The sequence below is a fragment of the Brassica napus genome, chromosome C4, assembly GCF_020379485.1.
Source record: "Brassica napus cultivar Da-Ae chromosome C4, Da-Ae, whole genome shotgun sequence".
NCBI classification, from domain to species: Eukaryota; Viridiplantae; Streptophyta; class Magnoliopsida; order Brassicales; family Brassicaceae; genus Brassica; species Brassica napus.
The window spans coordinates 5,051,176-5,067,776 of NC_063447.1; the positions used below are offsets into that span (position 1 = coordinate 5,051,176).

Here is a 16,601-nt window from a genome sequence, read left to right on the forward strand (position 1 = left end):
TAACTATGCATTTAGTTACGACACCAGTCACTGAAGGTTTCAGTTTCTATATGATCTCAAGACACGTTTTCCTATAATTATTTTGTGGTATAAGTACAATTGAGAGAGTACAAAATCAAATCACAAAAGTGAAAAATGTTTATTTGTGAAATTTTTATGTTGTCATTTTCGTGTGAATTTGAATTTCTATTGATCCATCTCCGGGATTGGTTGTGCTGCTTGATATTGGACTCGTTGCTAATTACCTTTAAATCTATTGATCACCACATGTATCAAATTAATTACGGTTTGGCAGCTTAACCATGTGTTTAGGTGTACGTTCCTCTCTTTATATAATGTTAGATTTATTTGTTCAGTTGTTAGGCTGGCACGTTAAGCTGCTGAATCTGGTTGTCTTTGAATGTGTATCTTGTGGTATTTGCTAGTTAATGTTGAGATTGAACCTTGATTAAATCCTCCAACAGAAGAAGTGGAAGCAAGGAAGCTTGCCACACAAGATGAAGAAGTGACCAAGGAGTCACGTACGTAGAAGAAGAAGCTTGGAGTGCAAGAGACGGAGGAAGTTACACAACAAGAAGAATAAGAGTAACTAGTTAGTTGGTAAGCTAACAAAGTTAAGTTGAAGTAGTGGAAGAGTTAGTAAGAGTTGTTGAGTGTGTAAGGTTAGTTGGTTAACCTTACTTGTAAGATCGACTAGTCTAAGTATGAGCAGTGTGACTTGTGTAAGAGAGTCTAGGACCTAGAATAATGGGTTAAAGGATGGATGGAGTTAGTAGAGAAAACTACTATAACTTGTGTTGTACTGTTGTAATAAAAGATATCCAGGTTTAATAAGAAAAGATTTGGAGAAAGAACAATGTGGACGTACAAAGATAAACTCTCTTCTCTCTCTACATGAACAAAGACAAACGAGAGACCAAAGAGAGTGAGTGTGTGTGCTTGTGTTATGATAAAACACAAGTGAAAACAGAGTGTGAGTGAAGTAAAACAGAGTGAGGGTGAGAGAAGCTCACCAAGTATGAACAAGAGAAGAGCTGGCCATGCCTGAGTGATGAGAGGCCAAGCCAAAATCACAACAGTTAACAAGACGACTAAAGTGTGTCAATCAAAATCTTGTGTAATGGAAATTCATCTCTTTCCCTTCTTAAACATGCATATAGTTAGTTTCATATGAAACTCTTAAGCTCACTTAGCAGAGAAAACCAGAAGAAAGTTTGTGGACATGACTCAAGAATTTCCACAATGATGCGCGGTTTCCACCACATCTCCTCGATCTTCGCGATGAATGGAGATAAGCAAATCTCGATAGATTTCCTTGGTCGAGAAATGATTCATATCGTTAATCAGAGGGTGAAACTGGATCAACATTTTTTGAAATAAAACTGTTTAGAATAAGCCTATTCCTCTCGATTCCAAAAAAAAAATTACCAGTTACATGGAAAAGAAAATAGACTGCATTCCATAAACTTTTTTTTGGAATATATGGAATCTAGTTGTAATACATCTATGTTATATAAAAGTTGAGGCTATAAACCATTGAGAACGTACACATATGATTTAAAACAACCAATCGTATTAAGACAAATAAGCATTTTAATTTGTTATTTTTAAATATGTCAATGTTTCCAAAAAAACTGTTTATTTCATAATAAAAAAGAAATCAATATCGAATAAGGCAAACTAATAAAAGTAAAAACATTATACATATATTAACTTTATATATATATATATATAATAATTTCGAAATCTATCATAAATTAAATAAAAATAATAATTAATTTTAAAATGCAATGATTCAAACAATTATAACTATAAGTTTAACTCATGATTTTCAAAATTTAGAGCTTACTCAGATTGTTCCCAAGATCTGGAACCTGACACATCAGAAAACTTACAATTAGAAAAAATGTATTGCTTTTTGTATGAATGATTTGTATTTAATTAAACATATCTGGTGCCTGATATCTGTTCTAACTTATGTTAGGTGAGAATGTGTGTTTCTCACGAACCTAAGCAAATCCGAAAGTTTGTTATCTTCGTAAGGTCTTGAATGCTGATGCTTATTCATTCTTCGTAATGTTACCATTTACTTTACCAAAACATTAGTTGACATTCCATTTTTTTAAATTCCTTTCATTTAGAGTATTATGAGAAAGTTTAATCAAACTCGTTAGTAATAGAAAACAAATCGAGATCTATATAGTGAGATCTAAAACTATTATGTTAAGAGAAAAAGACTTGTCATTTCTAGTCTGTAACCATGAAAGATTCAATATTTGTGCATTAAAAAGAGATAAGTGATTTTGTGAGGAAAATGTTACATAATAAAGGATTTAATGTTATTGATGATATCTAGAGACTTTTACCATCTGCCTGTAAATCATGAAGATATTTAAATGTTCATTCAATTTCCTCGTAAACCATAAGTAATGATCAAATAATCATTCATATATTTCCTCGAAAATCATGTTTAGCCATTATTAATGATATATGAATGATTATTTGATCATTACTTATGCGGTTAGTTGGATACATTATTTACTTAGGCACGTAAAGGGTTAGTTGGATACATTATTCAATATTTTTCTACTATGCGGTTTCCACTATGACTAAAATTATGTTGTAAATTCTACAGGGGAATCTAAAAAGAGTCGCAGACAAAAACCTTAAAAAAAAAAAAAGTTGTGTTACTGTTTCAAGGTATTTGGAGCAATTATCAAATGGTTTACAAAGCATTTTGCGTTACAAAACCTATTGGTTACCTTCTAGTTTGACAAAGCATTCAGCGTTATTCTCAACTGGTCAACATTCTGCGTTACTAAACCTATCTTTTAGTAGTTATCTTCTATTATTCTAGTTATCTTCTATTGTTCTCCTGGTTAAGTAAATCGTTTGTATCTTTCGATGGTTGATGCAGTTATCCACGGGATCCTGCAAGAATCAAGGGAACGCTGGATAACCGCCGCAGAGTGGGATCTCCTCTTCATTGAGGCAGCTAGATTCCAAGTAATTTTATATCTGGTCGAAAAAACTATCATTATACAAAAGTAAACGAAAAAATTAAATAAAACAAAATTCTATTCATGACTTTTAGATTCTAACTTATATCTGACATGTCAGGTTGAGAATCCCACGCTAATCACTACTGACAGCGAAGGTGTCTGGAGAGTTGATAACCGGTCAATGCTGGACCTAAATGTATGGGCACTGTCCAGCCTACCAAGAACTTTATCAGCTGGTTCTTTCGCTAGGTTCAACTACAGGTAATAGATTAACTCTGCTAAATCTTACTTTAAATAAACATTTAAACCTAACCAATAATCATTTAATGCAGGTTGTCAGTAGGTTTCTACTATGCAGGCACAAACATAAGACTACAGAGACAAGTAATAAGGCGTGTATTCAGTGTATTAGCTGAAGGGAAAAAGATGTGTATGCAAATATTTCCATATATACCAAAATATGCTATTTTTGGTCTTCCTTAAGGCTATTTTTCCAGAATAAGAAAAGGATAAGGTTTCGAGCGACCAACATATTTGCGACACATATTACTATATGCTCTTCCTTTTTTCTATTATTTAAGTACTAGTGGCATTCCGGCGCTACGCGCCGGGTTCAGCGCCGGGTTCGTATGTTTTAGTTTCTAATGAATTAAAATTTTTTTTTGATCCATATGATAATTGATTAGTGATAGTAGTGTATTAGTTTGTTTTGAAATATGTTAAAGAGGATGTGTTTGTTTTGTGATTATGTTGTATGACTTTGATATTTGTGTTATTCACATGGAAAATTTTCATGTTTACCATTTTTTTGGTATAATTATTCATGTTTACCACTACTAAAGATACATCTTGAAAAATATGTTCTTTATTAAGAGTCAAAAGACTCTTGTACATTTATTTTCTCTATATATAATAAATAAATAAATAAATTTATGTTTCAAATTATACTTTTGAAATTCGAACTTATTTTTTTGAATTTTTGAAAATTGAAATGATTTTTGAAACTATTTTCTAAAAGTTTTTTATATTATTTAAGTATTTATTTATATATTTATTAGAATCCTAAAATTCACACTCCAAAAACTCTACCCCATCCGTCAACTATAAACTCCAAGTCTAGATTAGTTAACTCTATGGTTATAAATGTCTTTTTTTCCTTTTTAAAAATGAAGGTAAAAATAATTAGTGTAAATATGAAAAGTAACATTATGAATGTGGTGTATTTGACAATTTTCCTATTCACATTGTATTTCGTTTTGCTGATATTGTGTTTTTTAAATTTCATTTTTAGTTTTGATGTGTTACAATTATTTCTATATTTATTTGGTTTGTTTTAAACTTTCTGCAACAATTTGTTCTCAAATTATCTCATTTTAACTACTGTAATTCATTAATATTGCATTGTTTATTCTTGAAATTTATACATTTTAGGTTATATTATGGTATTGGCCTTTATTATGTATTTTTATCTAATTTTAAATTTTATTTGTTATTTTGCTAATTTATAATAAGAAATAGGTAGGGGTGGAAATACTCTAAATGTATAAAATTATTTATAGTTAATACCAATATTTTATAAATAAAAATACACATTAAATTTGAAATTAATTTTCTTTTAATTATTATGAGGGTCGATATATTGATATTAATTCTCTATTTATCTTTATATATATGATTTTGTATGTCTTGACATAATCTTTGTCCTAACTTTCATCAATTCTGGTATCTTAAGCTTCACATGAAAATGTAGTAATTTTCTGAAAACCATTTTTCTACCTGGCATTTAGTCACTATAATCGCTGATTTGTCGTCATGATTTTTATTTAAGAAATGGGAGTCTGAGTGTTCAAAGAAACCGTATAATACCAATAAGTAATGAGACGATTAGCTTGATATTTATTCGGGTGACTAAGGCCGATTGATGAACTGAGAGAAATCTCATGTGTATGGGATCCTCAGATAAGGTCTCATTAGTGCTCCTGAGATTATAACTCCTTCCAATTCAATAATAATACACTACTTGTGCTCTATCAATAGCTTGGTGTGTTTTGATCTGTTCCAAATGTTAATTATGGAAGAACATGAATGGCTCTGAAATCTGTAGGCAACTCTGAGACATGATTACACAAAAAGAGCAAAGAGCACTCCGCAGGTATTGATACAGAAACCATAATATATTAACACTTGACAGTGTCAAATACACGTTGATATGTCTGTGGGATACTACCAGAGTTTCTTTCACCAACCTGCTTTAAGAGAAGGAAACAGAATAAGAAGAAGAAAAAAAAAACATTGCTCTAACATGAAACCTAGTGAGTAAGAATAATAACAGTTTCTCCAATTCAAAATGAGCTCTCAGATCCAACCATTGCTCCCTTGCTCTACCACAGTATAGCTTCTCCACAATTTTAATCCTACAACTTCTTAACTGTACAACAACAACAACAATGCACAATTCAAGTTTTCAGTAACTCGATTGAGTAGATGCTCATAGATATGGTTCCAAATCAACAATCTGAAACCTCAAAAGCTTAAAGTTTCAATCTTTAAAAGTACATTAATAAATGTAAGTTTTACCATATACTCACAATTGCTTAGTAGAAACAGAGACCAATCCAGTTTAAGTTTTTTTTTTACCTGAAGCAGCAGTTCTACGTTTGGCAAGCTTGGATCTTTCAAGCTCCATCTGCATATCCATCAACATGTTCATTCGTTGCAACTCAATCTCCTTAGCAGCTTCCATCCTCTGTTTCTCCAACTCAACCATCATCCTCTGCTTCGCACCTTCGATCCTCTCGTACACCTCTCCCAACTTCAGAATCACTCTCGCCAGCTCCCTACACGACGACCCTTCACCTCCAGTCGGATATACCTCATCCACTCCACTCTTCTTCCTCACCACAAACCCCCAATCACAGACGTCATCGTCCTCATCCTCATCATCATCGTCCAAAGAGCTCCCACTCGATTTAGATCCGGCCGCATTCTTCAATGCTGGTTTCAAAATTTAAACACAAATCTGAATCTCATCAACCAAAAAAATGTCGACAACCAAAGGTATGATTAATTGCAATAAATAACATCATACGGAATCAATAGAAGTCGATCCAATAGTATGGGGCCGGGACGAAGAGTGAACGAATCAGCCATAAATAGAGTTGATGCTTGACAGAGAGTGATCTTCGAGATTTCGCAGTGGTATGGCTGTTCAACGCAGGCAACGAACCCATTTATAAGCGGAGCTACGGTGGAGGATGCTAATTCCACTTTAATGCGAGAGAGTAGAAGTAGTGATGGAGAACTCGTAAATGCTTAGATTAATGGATAAATTGGTATTTACAATAAAGAAGACATTTAAAGAGCATAAATGATTGATAGGAGCTTTGCAGTAACGGGGTTGAAGACGAAGTGGAAGAGACGGGAAGATGAACTCTGGATGCTTCAGACAAAGTTAGAGCTAGGCAAGATTGGACTTGATATGGGCCGTACGTAAATGTAGGGACAGCCCAAAAGGAAATCCAGTTTCGAGCTTTATTCTTCGGAAGCAGTAGTGACATGGCAAAAATGTTATCTCTCATTGGCTGATTATTTTTGGTGACGTGGCAGCCTCACCATTGAGTATATAGGGCTTTTAGTATAGTATAGATTTTGAAAACTTAATTGGCCCGAACAAAGAATTAAAGCACAGAATAAAATAATTTTTAAATAATTGAAAACGAAGGTCCATTAGGTTAAGAAAACTTAATTGGCCCAAATTAAAATTACGAAGTTCTACGCTCTCAATTACAGATCTCTCACATTCAAAAAATTAAAAAAAACCGCCATCTCCCAAAGCAAGAAATGGAAGCAGAACCACAAGATCTCGTGAATCAACCTGCACTTAATCTGGATGATATGCTGTTTGGAGATGCAGGAAACGTATCTAATATAGTGTATCGACATCTCTATAGATATAACTAGTGTATCGCTGTTGCTATAGATCTAATTATTGTATCGCCGTCATAATTAAGCCTATAGGTTTTCAGATTTAAATTTCGTAGGGAATCTCATATTAAAAAGTTTTCGATTATAGTTTCTGATTATTGATCTAATATTGGATTTACCGATTTAAACCTATAAATTTTGTATGGAATCGGGTTAAACCGTATTCGATTCCAGTTTTGGTAAACCGTTCGAATCTTTGGACTCTTTATGCAGTGATTCACGACATACTGCAAGATTCCAAAGAACGCTGGATCACTGCAGCGGAGTGGGACCAGTCCAGTTCGGCTTCTTGATTTGCTTTTTGGCCTTACCGGATACATTCATATAGCTGTGTTTGACATCATTGTATCGTATCAGTTTCACCATAAAACCAGATAACATACTATGTTTTGTTAAGCAAAAAATACGCAGATAATGATGATCATATTAGTATAACACTGCATATTTAGTACTTACCCAGCTCTGTACAGATAATGTACAAAGGTTGGTCTGACTAGTACATCGGGATGTGGAGATCTCCTTTGCGGTACACAGCAAAGACGAAATCCCCAAAGTCAATGGCATACCCAATCGACAGTCTGATATGAAACCTAATTCCGTTGCTCGGTAGGCTTGAGTGGAGCCAGCTGTTGTTGTCCCTCATTGATTCATTATCGACCGGGTAAAGACCTTGTTCATCTACGGGAATTAGCGTAGGATTTATGACTTGGAATAAGTCCGCGTTGAGCATAATGTGATTCATCTCCCAAGCCTGTAGCCACCTATGTGTAGAATCACCTGCAAAACTTTTTTTCCAAATATACATGTTGAATCTTCTTTGTATATATCACGATGCTGAGCATGAACATCAATGTAATTTTTGGACTATATATACCTTGATCTTCTACGATTTGATGCTGCAGGTTGAGTGGCGGTTGATTAACATTCCCGCCGTCGCCACCGCCGTCCATTTTGATTATGTCGCCGGAGAGAACTCGTACTTTTTTTCTCCCACCTTAGAATTCGAAATTTTATTCTTCTCATCGACTATTCTGAAGCGAAAGAAGTGAAGAAGTGCCATTGATACTATCTTCATTTGGCGGTATGCAAAATCTTTGCCAAGGCAGATTCTTGGACCAGCCTATATACATATACAGCCAAAGAACACAAAACATCTCAGGTATTAGAAGAGAACGTCTTCACTCTTAACAACCACATCTGGGAGAGAGAGAGAGTATACAAACATGAAAGCTTATGAATTTGAAAGGTGATTCTGGTTGGAACACGCCATCCTTAAGCCATCTCTCTGGCTTGAACTCCTCAGCCTGTTGTCCCCAAATATAAGTCATCGTTCCAATGGCATAGGATATGTAGTAGACATTATCCCCTCTCTTCACTCTATGTCCATCTGGAAGCACATCATCATTCTCTGCACACCTCGTGTCCTTTAGGATGGAACCAAAAGAAAGTGTTAAAATCCTCATTTGTTTGGATCAATCACAGAAGAATCTTTAAAGGAGTGGTACCACAGGGACAGCAGGGTAAAGCCTCAAGGTCTCAGACAAGGCCGCATGGAGATACTGCATCTGATCAAGAGCCTCTTCATCTATACTCTCAACGGAACCCTTCACATCGGTTGTTTCCTCATGACTCGACGTCACGTCTCTGATCTCTCGTACTATTTTCTCCTGAACAAGTGGGTTTTTGCAGAGCATGTACAAGAACCAAGAGAGAGATGCAGCGGTTGTGTCCTTCCCAGCGATCATAAAGCTCAAGATTATATCCCTCAGGTACTTATCATTCATCCTCTCTGGATCTTTCTCCCTCTCCACCAGAAATCTCGATAATATATCCTCTCTAACAGCCTAAGTACAAAGCCAAAACATTTTTGGTTTAACATTCAATCAAAACAAGAGGGTTGAGAACTTAAGAGAGAACTCACAGTGTTATCTGTTCTTTCCTTTTAGTGATAATGAGTCTATAGACAAACTTATCTATAGTAGCAATGCTCTTCTTGAGCCTAGTTTGTGATCCGATGTTGAGAAACCATTTCAGCTTCCAAAGCGAATCGATGAACCTCAAACTAGTCGCATCGTTCCCTCCCTTCGTCGAAAGCCTCCCTACATGAATTTGTTGTTGATCTTGGTTCTTAAAACTTATTAGAGTTTTGGCAGTTAACAAAACCTTTTAACAACGAGAGTAAAAGCCTGCAGAAGAAAATGCTCTTATGTTCGTAAAAGACTTATTCGAGTCCTTTTTTTTATTAATGTTTTCAATCTTGAGTACTTATGGTGTTACATCTTTCTTTCGTTAATTAATCCTGCCAGTGATAGATTAATGTCAGAGCGGTCTGCTTCTGAATCCTTGGCCTGTACCTGATGAGTTAGCCTAAGTTCATAGTGACAAAAATGGTAACAGTCCTATATTTTGAATCCTTATTCTAAACTCTAAATCATGCTTTCGAGTCAAACAAACAAACAAACACTTGAACAACAATATAAGAGGAGATTCACCACAACATTAGAAAACACGTTCGTTGGATATTTATGGGGAAAAAAAAAGAGGTTGTCACTTATCATGTTGTTAATGCACATATTAACTCCTGGGTTGACTATTATGGTACAACAAAGTTATAGCCGTTATATTAGGTTTGCTTCTACGATTTGGTACACAAAGATCTTAAGCCACTATTAATGGATAGCATTCTAATCTAGGCAAATCCAACTACAATCTCCGTCTTTAAATGAAAACGTTGATCTTTTCAACCTCTCAGATCTTCAGTTTCCAAATCCTTCTTCATAATCACACACTTCACCACAGAAAACTATCTCTATCTCCCTCTCTCTCTCTCTGTCTGAAGCATATCAATGGAAGCTACTCCAACTTCAAGCGACCCATACAAGTTCCTCAACATTACACTCAACTCAGATGGGTCCCTCACCAGACACCGTGACTTCCCCAAACTAACCCCAACGGATCACTCAAAGGACATCCCTCTAAACCCAAACAACAAAACCTTCATCCGTCTCTTCAAACCCCGGAACATCCCCCCGCCGGAGACCAAACTCCCCATCCTCGTCTACTTCCACGGCGGAGGTTTCATCCTCTACAGCGCCGCCTCCGCTCCTTTCCACGAATCCTGCACCAAAATGGCCGACCGTCTTCAGACCATGATCCTCTCCGTCGAGTACCGCCTATCCCCCGAGCACCGTCTCCCGGCGGCGTACGACGACGGCGTCGAAGCCATCTCGTGGCTCCGAGACCAAGCTCGCTGCAGCGGAGGGGACTGCGACGCGTGGCTGAGAGACACCGTCGATTTCTCGAAATGCTTTGTTATGGGATCGAGCTCCGGCGGGAACATAGTCTACGGCGTCGCGTTGCGCGTCGCGGAGGCGGATCTCTCTCCCGTTAAGATCCGAGGGCTGATAATGAACCAAGCTTTCTTCGGCGGCGTCGAGCCGTCGGGTTCGGAGTCGCGGCTGAAAGACGACAGGATCTGCCCGTTGACCGCGACTCACTTGCTTTGGTCGCTTTGTTTGCCTGAGGGTGTGGATCGCGACCACGTTTACAGTAACCCGATCAAGAGCAGCGGGGCGGAGGAGAGAGAGAAGATGGGACGGTTTCCGTCGACTCTTATTAACGGTTACGGTGGTGATCCGTTGGTTGATCGGCAGAGAGACGTGGCGGAGATGCTGAAGGCACGTGGGGTTCACGTGGAGACGAGGTTTGATAGAGATGGGTTTCATGCGTGCGAGTTGTTTGATGAGAGCAAAGCCAGGGCTTTGTATGACACTGTTGAGGCTTTTATGAAGAGTTGTTCGACGACTGCACCGTCGTCCAACATGTAGTAGTACGTTGTAATGATGTTCTTATGAATTATCTACCATAATAATGAAATTATGCATGCAGTATATCATGTACTTGTTTGAGTGTTATAAGCGAGTTGCATTGCAATGTCGCTTTGTGTTTATCCAAATATATATGATCCGATAAGTAATAATGGTTCTGAATCTCTCTAGTCTCTACTAGTTGTATGATGTTTAAAATGAATCGAATGTTCAAGTGTTCAAGTGCTGCCGCTTAAAGCTTAAGTCACCTATTCGCGTACAGCCTTTCTCTCTGTCAGGTCACTGCAGAGAATTTTGATATAATCATGTATCGGTAAACTACGTTTATCAACATTTCAATTTATGATTTTCGTAGAAAAAAAAGATACATCTTCAACACAATAGCTTGGAATAATTAGCAAAACTACATTACTGTTTTGAATATTGCATTAAGGACACTGTTAGTCTAACAGTGTTTAGATGTGCACTCTTTAACCATAATTTCAAATGCAACTATTAAATTATTCTGAGATTAAATCGACAAAAGCTTGAAATCTTGACGTGTTTATACAATTGAATCAATCATTTGCATGCACACAATGAAAGGCCTTATAATTCCATGTAATTTAGACGGAACATAAGGGCATGATTATCCATGTTTTTTATTATTATTTCTAGCTTAAGACAATGTTAAGGACTTTTAATGAAAATTAGGATTATTGGTAGGACTTAATGTTGGTCCTTAGGGTAAATTCATTTGTTGAAGAAGCTGAAATTCATTTGTTGAAGAAGGTGAAATTTGTGAAAAAGCAAAACTTGTATTACGTTTGATTCTGAAAATAAAACGAACCAACTCTTGGAACATTCCTTGTGCTCTATCTTCTTGTACTTATCCTTCCATGTTTTATAAAAACATTCCTGCATTTCTAGCACTTCGTGACCAGCAAGTTTCATCACACCCACAACAGATAGCAAACTTGCATTCTGGTTCTTGACAAACTTGACATCACCAACACCTATCACTCTCATCAGCCAACCATATACATGACAAGTCTCCAATCTATTCCACTTAGCTAGCTTAACAAAGACACCACCCCGTTCCCACACTCTAACAAAAAGAGATAAACCCGAGAGTCCCTTTCCCATCAACACCTTTTGCATTCTCCAATGTTCGCATGTGACCCTTTATTATTATGGTCAAGTTGTGGCCTGGTTCCAGTCAACTCCTTTCTTTTGAACTTAAATTTCCATGTCTTTAGCATTTTACTCACGATCTTCTGCTGATTCTCTCTTCTTCCTCTTAAACACACTTGATCAAACAGCTGGTGTGCAACTAAATCAATAGCCCCCACTGACTTTTGAGCCAACTTCTCCACCGAATCCATATCTAAAATGTATGCTTGTTCAACCTTTGGAGCACTCCAAACACCAACATCGTATGAATCATTGACTAGAAGCTGTGAGCTACTGTTCTTAAGCAAAGCAGAAAGCAATTCATCAACCCTATGGCTTGGTTCCGTAAGAGAGTTTAATACCTAAATCGAATCTTTTCGTGGAATGAGATGATTCTCTCTTACTTCTGTTTCACTAAATGGTTTTAGAAGGGTTTAAGGGTTTCGAGAAATGGGTAGATAGAACGCCATTGTTCAATCATCAGAGGAGGAGGAAGAAAAAAGCTCGCCAGCTGTTACTAAGGACCATCTCAAAAAACTTTTTAATTAAGGACAAATGACTTCCGTTTCTTTGTAATTTCTGCATTTTTCATTTATTTCTCAGCCCAATATAGTTTAGGACTCTGTCTAAGGACACCAGTAAAAATGGTGTAAGAGCATAATTATTGGGGGTTCTTAAGGTGAGGTTCTTAACGGAATATAAGAACCCGTCTCTTAACTTTGAACTAAAAAAAGTTAAGAACCGGTTATTAAAACTCTTATTTAAGAGTCGGTTCTTAGCTTTTTTAGTTAAAAGTTAAGAGATGTGTTCTTATATTCCGCTAAGAACCCCCAATAAACGTACAACACATGCCTCATTTAGACAAAAAATATATTAAAAAAAAACATCCTTGAACTGGTCAATATCGCTAAAACTAAGCAACATCATGACCTCGACCTCAAATTAGTCCGTGCATTAATCCTAATCACACACAGCTTAAGCTCCAATAAACATAAACACACAAATAACTCCAAATACTTCTTCCTAATCATAGTTCAGATTTTAAAACCATGTCACGAGACCCAGTTCCCGCGTTTGATGCATACAAGCACCTCAACCTCTCAATCAACCCCGACGGCTCTTGCACTCGCAACTTCGAGTATCCAATAGTCCACCCCGACCCCTCCCCGTCCCCTGGAAAGCTCACCGCCTCCAAAGACATCACCATCAACCTCGAAACCGGCGTGACCGTGCGCATCTTCCGACCAACCAACCTCCCTTCCAACGACAACACCATCGCCCGCCTCCCGATCCTCATCCACCTCCACGGCTCCGGGTGGGTCCTCTACCCAGCCAACTCCCCCGCGAACAGCCGCGGCTGCTCCCAGATGGCCAGCGAGCTAACGGCGATCATCGTCTCCGTCAACTACCGTCTAGCTCCAGAGCACAGACTCCCAACACAATACGACGACGCATTGGAAGCCCTCCTCTGGGTCAAACGCCAAGCCGTCGACAAAACTAACGGCGAGCCGTGGCTCAGAGACTACGCCGACTTCTCGCGGTGCTACATCTTCGGCTCCAGCAACGGCGCCAACCTCGCTTTCCAGCTGGCGCTAAGGTCGTTAGACCACGACTTGACGCCGTTAAAAATAGACGGAAGCGTGTTTTACCAGCCTTTCTACGGCGGGAAAACTAGGACGAAGGCCGAGCTTAAAAACTTCGCCGACCCGGTGATGCCGGTGCCGGCGATAGACGCCATGTGGGAGCTTTCTCTGCCGAAAGGCGTTGATAGGGATCACAGGTACTGTAATCCGGTAGGCTACTTGCCGCAGAAGGAGAAAGTGGGGCGTCTGGGACGGTGCTTGGTGATCGGTTACGGCGGAGACACGTTGGTTGATCATCAGCAAGACTTTGTGGAGATGCTGGTTACGGCTGGTGTTAGGGTTGAAGCGAAGTTTGACGATGCCGGTTTCCATGGGATCGAGCTCGTTGATCCACGGCGAGCTGTTGCTCTTCTCAATATGATCAGAGAGTTTATTAATTAATTAATTATAATAAAAATTAATGAAATAAGATTTTAATGTAATATATGAATGAAAAAAAATTCAGCTTAAGTTATGGTTAAATATTTTTTTGTAAAATTTTGTTTTTGTGAAATGAATAAAATGATCACTTTGTTTGAAGTAATATTCAAAGTAAATGATGAAAGTCTAATTTAAACTAGTGAAAATTAAAATTATCACTTCTTAATTTACTTGTAATTAAAAGTAGTTCAGTTCATGTGATCAGCTTTAGAAAATAGAAATCCAAAGATCTGACGGTGGAGATATCATCCTGAAATAATATATAAAAAGCATTTTCATAACACTGAAGCTGAAAGATCTTCAACTTACCAAAACTGTTTTACCAAACAAAAAAACAATGTCATCTATGTTGAAGCTATTATATATGATGGTGATTGATACATTTAGTTGTGTGAAGAGGGAAAGTTTTGAGAAAATGATGGACTCGTAATTAGCTAGGTTTCGGAGAAGAAGACATTGCATTTGATCAATGAAGGATGCTCAGGGAAAGCAAGAAGTGATTGTCAATGTTGCTCGTGGGGCATTTAATCGATGACAAAGGAGGTGTTACAAGTTTTCTATAGTATTTGTTAAATTGGCGGGTTTTGGTTAAATATAATTTCAGGAAAGAACTAACCATTAGTGCACAAGACCAGATCCAAAGATACATAAACATGTGTCTAAACAAAGTTTTGAAACGGAAACAACCATGAATGTGCTCTTTCACTTTTGCACACACACCTAAAGCTCAATTGACGAGAAACAGAAACCAACTCTTAGTAGATTGCCACATCCAGATAATCTCCAATCTACAAAAAAAACAAGATGAATAATTGCAGTTATAGCTACCTAGTTTTGATTATAAAGGTTTTCACAATCTTATGTGTGTTATGTTCAACTCTTTACCTCGAAATGAAGGTCAGCGAGTGTTTTACTGTCGTCTGGTTGCTTTCGGTTTGGATAAGACATCGTCTGACCAACCTTTTATCAATCAACAAAAAAGAAACAATCACAAGATCAGTCCATGTGTTCTTGGATAAACAACACAAGAGTACAGCGAATAGAATCTGAACGCAGTGGTTCAGGCTCTCTCAAGCCTAAAGTCAAAAGCATGGGAAGATGACTAATCGATGCATATACGATTTGAGCATGCTTTCATTACTCAACTATAACCAAAAGACATGCTCAAGCTAGTGTGTAAACATTACTTTCTCAAAACTCCTCTGAATCACTGATAGCTAATCGCACTACTAAAAAGAGTGGCAGAAAAGCACAGAAGAACGCATCATCTTATCAAGAATGTGAGAGATAAAAATAATTTTACCTGTCTGACAATAAAGCGGCCATTCTTGTCTGGATAAACAAACGCAAAAGACAACCTTGCATCCCTTCTCCTAGCTGCTACAGACACTTCTTTGACCTGAAACAAAAAAAAAAAAACGTGGTTTTACTCTCTATGCTTGTCAAAAAAAACATTCCCTTTGTATGCAATTAGAAAACCTTCAAAACGACAGCGGAAGAAAGTGGCTTCTTTAGCTAAAAGATTACACCTTTTTCAAACAATATACACTACAAAGCTCTCAATACAATTAAACATCTTGTTTTGAGACAAGAAGAAGAAGAAACTACATACCAAATCTGTTAACTCGCGAAGATTAGCATCTTTCCAAGTGTAGATTTGAACTTCATCCTTTGGCTCTTTGCCTCTCACAGCATAATCTTCCTTCGTATGATGACCACCCGCCTGCATAGAAACAAACAATTATCCACCAAACGCAGATGGTTCTATGCGATTTGTAAAGGAAGAGACTTGGAGAAAAGACGTACCTTGGTGAACACACGAAGAAGCAGGGGACATGTCTGCAATTCGAAATAGTAGAATCAGTGAGTTCAATTAACTTAAAAAGAGATCAAACCCTAGAAAAAAGTTTCAAGATTCTCCACGGATACGAGCTTGTGAATCGAATATAACAAACCTTCTCGCGATCGACAGGTTCGGTTTTAGGGCGAGGAGGTTGTTGATTAACGCCTCTCGGAGGCGGCGGCAATGGCCTACCACCACCTTGTCTTCTCGCTGTTTCAGCCATCTCTCTCTCTCTCTCTCTCTCTCACGCTCTCGAAAATCTCCGACCAAGTAAGAAGCTGTGATGTCCCAAAAAGAGGGATAGCCCATAATTATTTAACTTTAATGGGCCTTTCCTTGATAAATATTGGGCCTTTATTCTTTGTCAATGGCCCTTTTATAATATCAGCTCTGACGTAGGTTTCTCAATCTAACCGATTAATTTACGATCTACGGTACAAAGATTGTCGTTTAAATTTAGACTTATTCATTTCATCTATATTACTCAATTACAAAATTGGAGTGTTTGAAAATCTGAATAGGACTATTAAAAAAATTTAAAGTGTTCAGAAACATGGATTGTAGTCTTTTAAAAAAAAATTAATTTTGTTTGGAAACAAGGATAGTAGTATTAAGAAAAAAAATAATGGATTTATGTTATTAAGAAAAATTGAAAGTTCATCGTATTATAAGAAACTATCTATCTGTGTCAGTTTTAAAGTATACGAAAATAGATCAATCTAATTGACTA

General features: G+C 37.3%; 5 protein-coding genes across 5 annotated transcripts; 2 read left to right on the forward strand and 3 right to left on the reverse strand.

The window, feature by feature from the left end:
* Positions 1 to 7,479: 7,479 nt before the first annotated feature.
* Positions 7,480 to 7,936, reverse strand: LOC125585746. Its single transcript, XM_048755391.1, has 2 exons — positions 7,861 to 7,936; positions 7,480 to 7,763 (listed from the first exon to the last, which is right to left on the reverse strand). Exons 1-2 carry the CDS (start codon positions 7,934 to 7,936, stop codon positions 7,480 to 7,482), a joined length of 360 nt encoding a protein of 119 aa, XP_048611348.1.
* LOC106392666 (cytochrome P450 704C1-like) lies at positions 7,484 to 9,058 on the reverse strand. Its single transcript, XM_048755392.1, has 3 exons — positions 9,050 to 9,058; positions 8,492 to 8,830; positions 7,484 to 8,410 (listed from the first exon to the last, which is right to left on the reverse strand). Exons 1-3 carry the CDS (start codon positions 9,056 to 9,058, stop codon positions 8,171 to 8,173), a joined length of 588 nt encoding a protein of 195 aa, XP_048611349.1. The 3' UTR covers positions 7,484 to 8,170.
* A 610-nt stretch (positions 9,059 to 9,668) lies between these two features.
* On the forward strand, positions 9,669 to 10,975 carry LOC106390304 (probable carboxylesterase 8). Its single transcript, XM_013830736.3, has one exon. The coding sequence runs from the start codon at positions 9,833 to 9,835 to the stop codon at positions 10,811 to 10,813; it is 981 nt and encodes a 326-aa protein (XP_013686190.1). The 5' UTR covers positions 9,669 to 9,832; the 3' UTR covers positions 10,814 to 10,975.
* Positions 10,976 to 11,100: 125 nt separating this feature from the next.
* On the forward strand, positions 11,101 to 14,772 carry LOC106390305 (probable carboxylesterase 9). Its single transcript, XM_048753399.1, has one exon. The coding sequence runs from the start codon at positions 13,015 to 13,017 to the stop codon at positions 13,987 to 13,989; it is 975 nt and encodes a 324-aa protein (XP_048609356.1). The 5' UTR covers positions 11,101 to 13,014; the 3' UTR covers positions 13,990 to 14,772.
* On the reverse strand, positions 14,627 to 16,169 carry LOC106390306 (histone deacetylase complex subunit SAP18). Its single transcript, XM_013830738.3, has 6 exons — positions 15,984 to 16,169; positions 15,835 to 15,867; positions 15,641 to 15,751; positions 15,332 to 15,427; positions 14,914 to 14,988; positions 14,627 to 14,816 (listed from the first exon to the last, which is right to left on the reverse strand). Exons 1-6 carry the CDS (start codon positions 16,092 to 16,094, stop codon positions 14,784 to 14,786), a joined length of 459 nt encoding a protein of 152 aa, XP_013686192.1. The 5' UTR covers positions 16,095 to 16,169; the 3' UTR covers positions 14,627 to 14,783.
* Between the last annotated feature and the right edge of the window lie 432 nt (positions 16,170 to 16,601).

What these genes read in the sequence shown, in the direction of transcription:
- LOC125585746 (XM_048755391.1), bottom strand. Translation starts at nt 7,936, where the DNA reads ATGGACGGCGGTGGCGACGGCGGGAATGTTAATCAACCGCCACTCAAC. An exon ending in TCAAATCGTAGAAGATCAAG is followed by an intron (nt 7,764 to 7,860) that starts GTATATATAGTC and finishes AAAGTTTTGCAG; the next exon opens with GTGATTCTACACATAGGTGG.
- LOC106392666 (XM_048755392.1), bottom strand. An exon ending in TTTACCCTGCTGTCCCTGTG is followed by an intron (nt 8,411 to 8,491) that starts GTACCACTCCTT and finishes TCCATCCTAAAG; the next exon opens with GACACGAGGTGTGCAGAGAA.
- LOC106390304 (XM_013830736.3), top strand. Translation starts at nt 9,833, where the DNA reads ATGGAAGCTACTCCAACTTCAAGCGACCCATACAAGTTCCTCAACATT.
- LOC106390305 (XM_048753399.1), top strand. Translation starts at nt 13,015, where the DNA reads ATGTCACGAGACCCAGTTCCCGCGTTTGATGCATACAAGCACCTCAAC.
- LOC106390306 (XM_013830738.3), bottom strand. Translation starts at nt 16,094, where the DNA reads ATGGCTGAAACAGCGAGAAGACAAGGTGGTGGTAGGCCATTGCCGCCG. An exon ending in AACCTGTCGATCGCGAGAAG is followed by an intron (nt 15,868 to 15,983) that starts GTTTGTTATATT and finishes TTCGAATTGCAG; the next exon opens with ACATGTCCCCTGCTTCTTCG. An exon ending in TCGCTGACCTTCATTTCGAG is followed by an intron (nt 14,817 to 14,913) that starts GTAAAGAGTTGA and finishes TTTTTTTTGTAG; the next exon opens with ATTGGAGATTATCTGGATGT.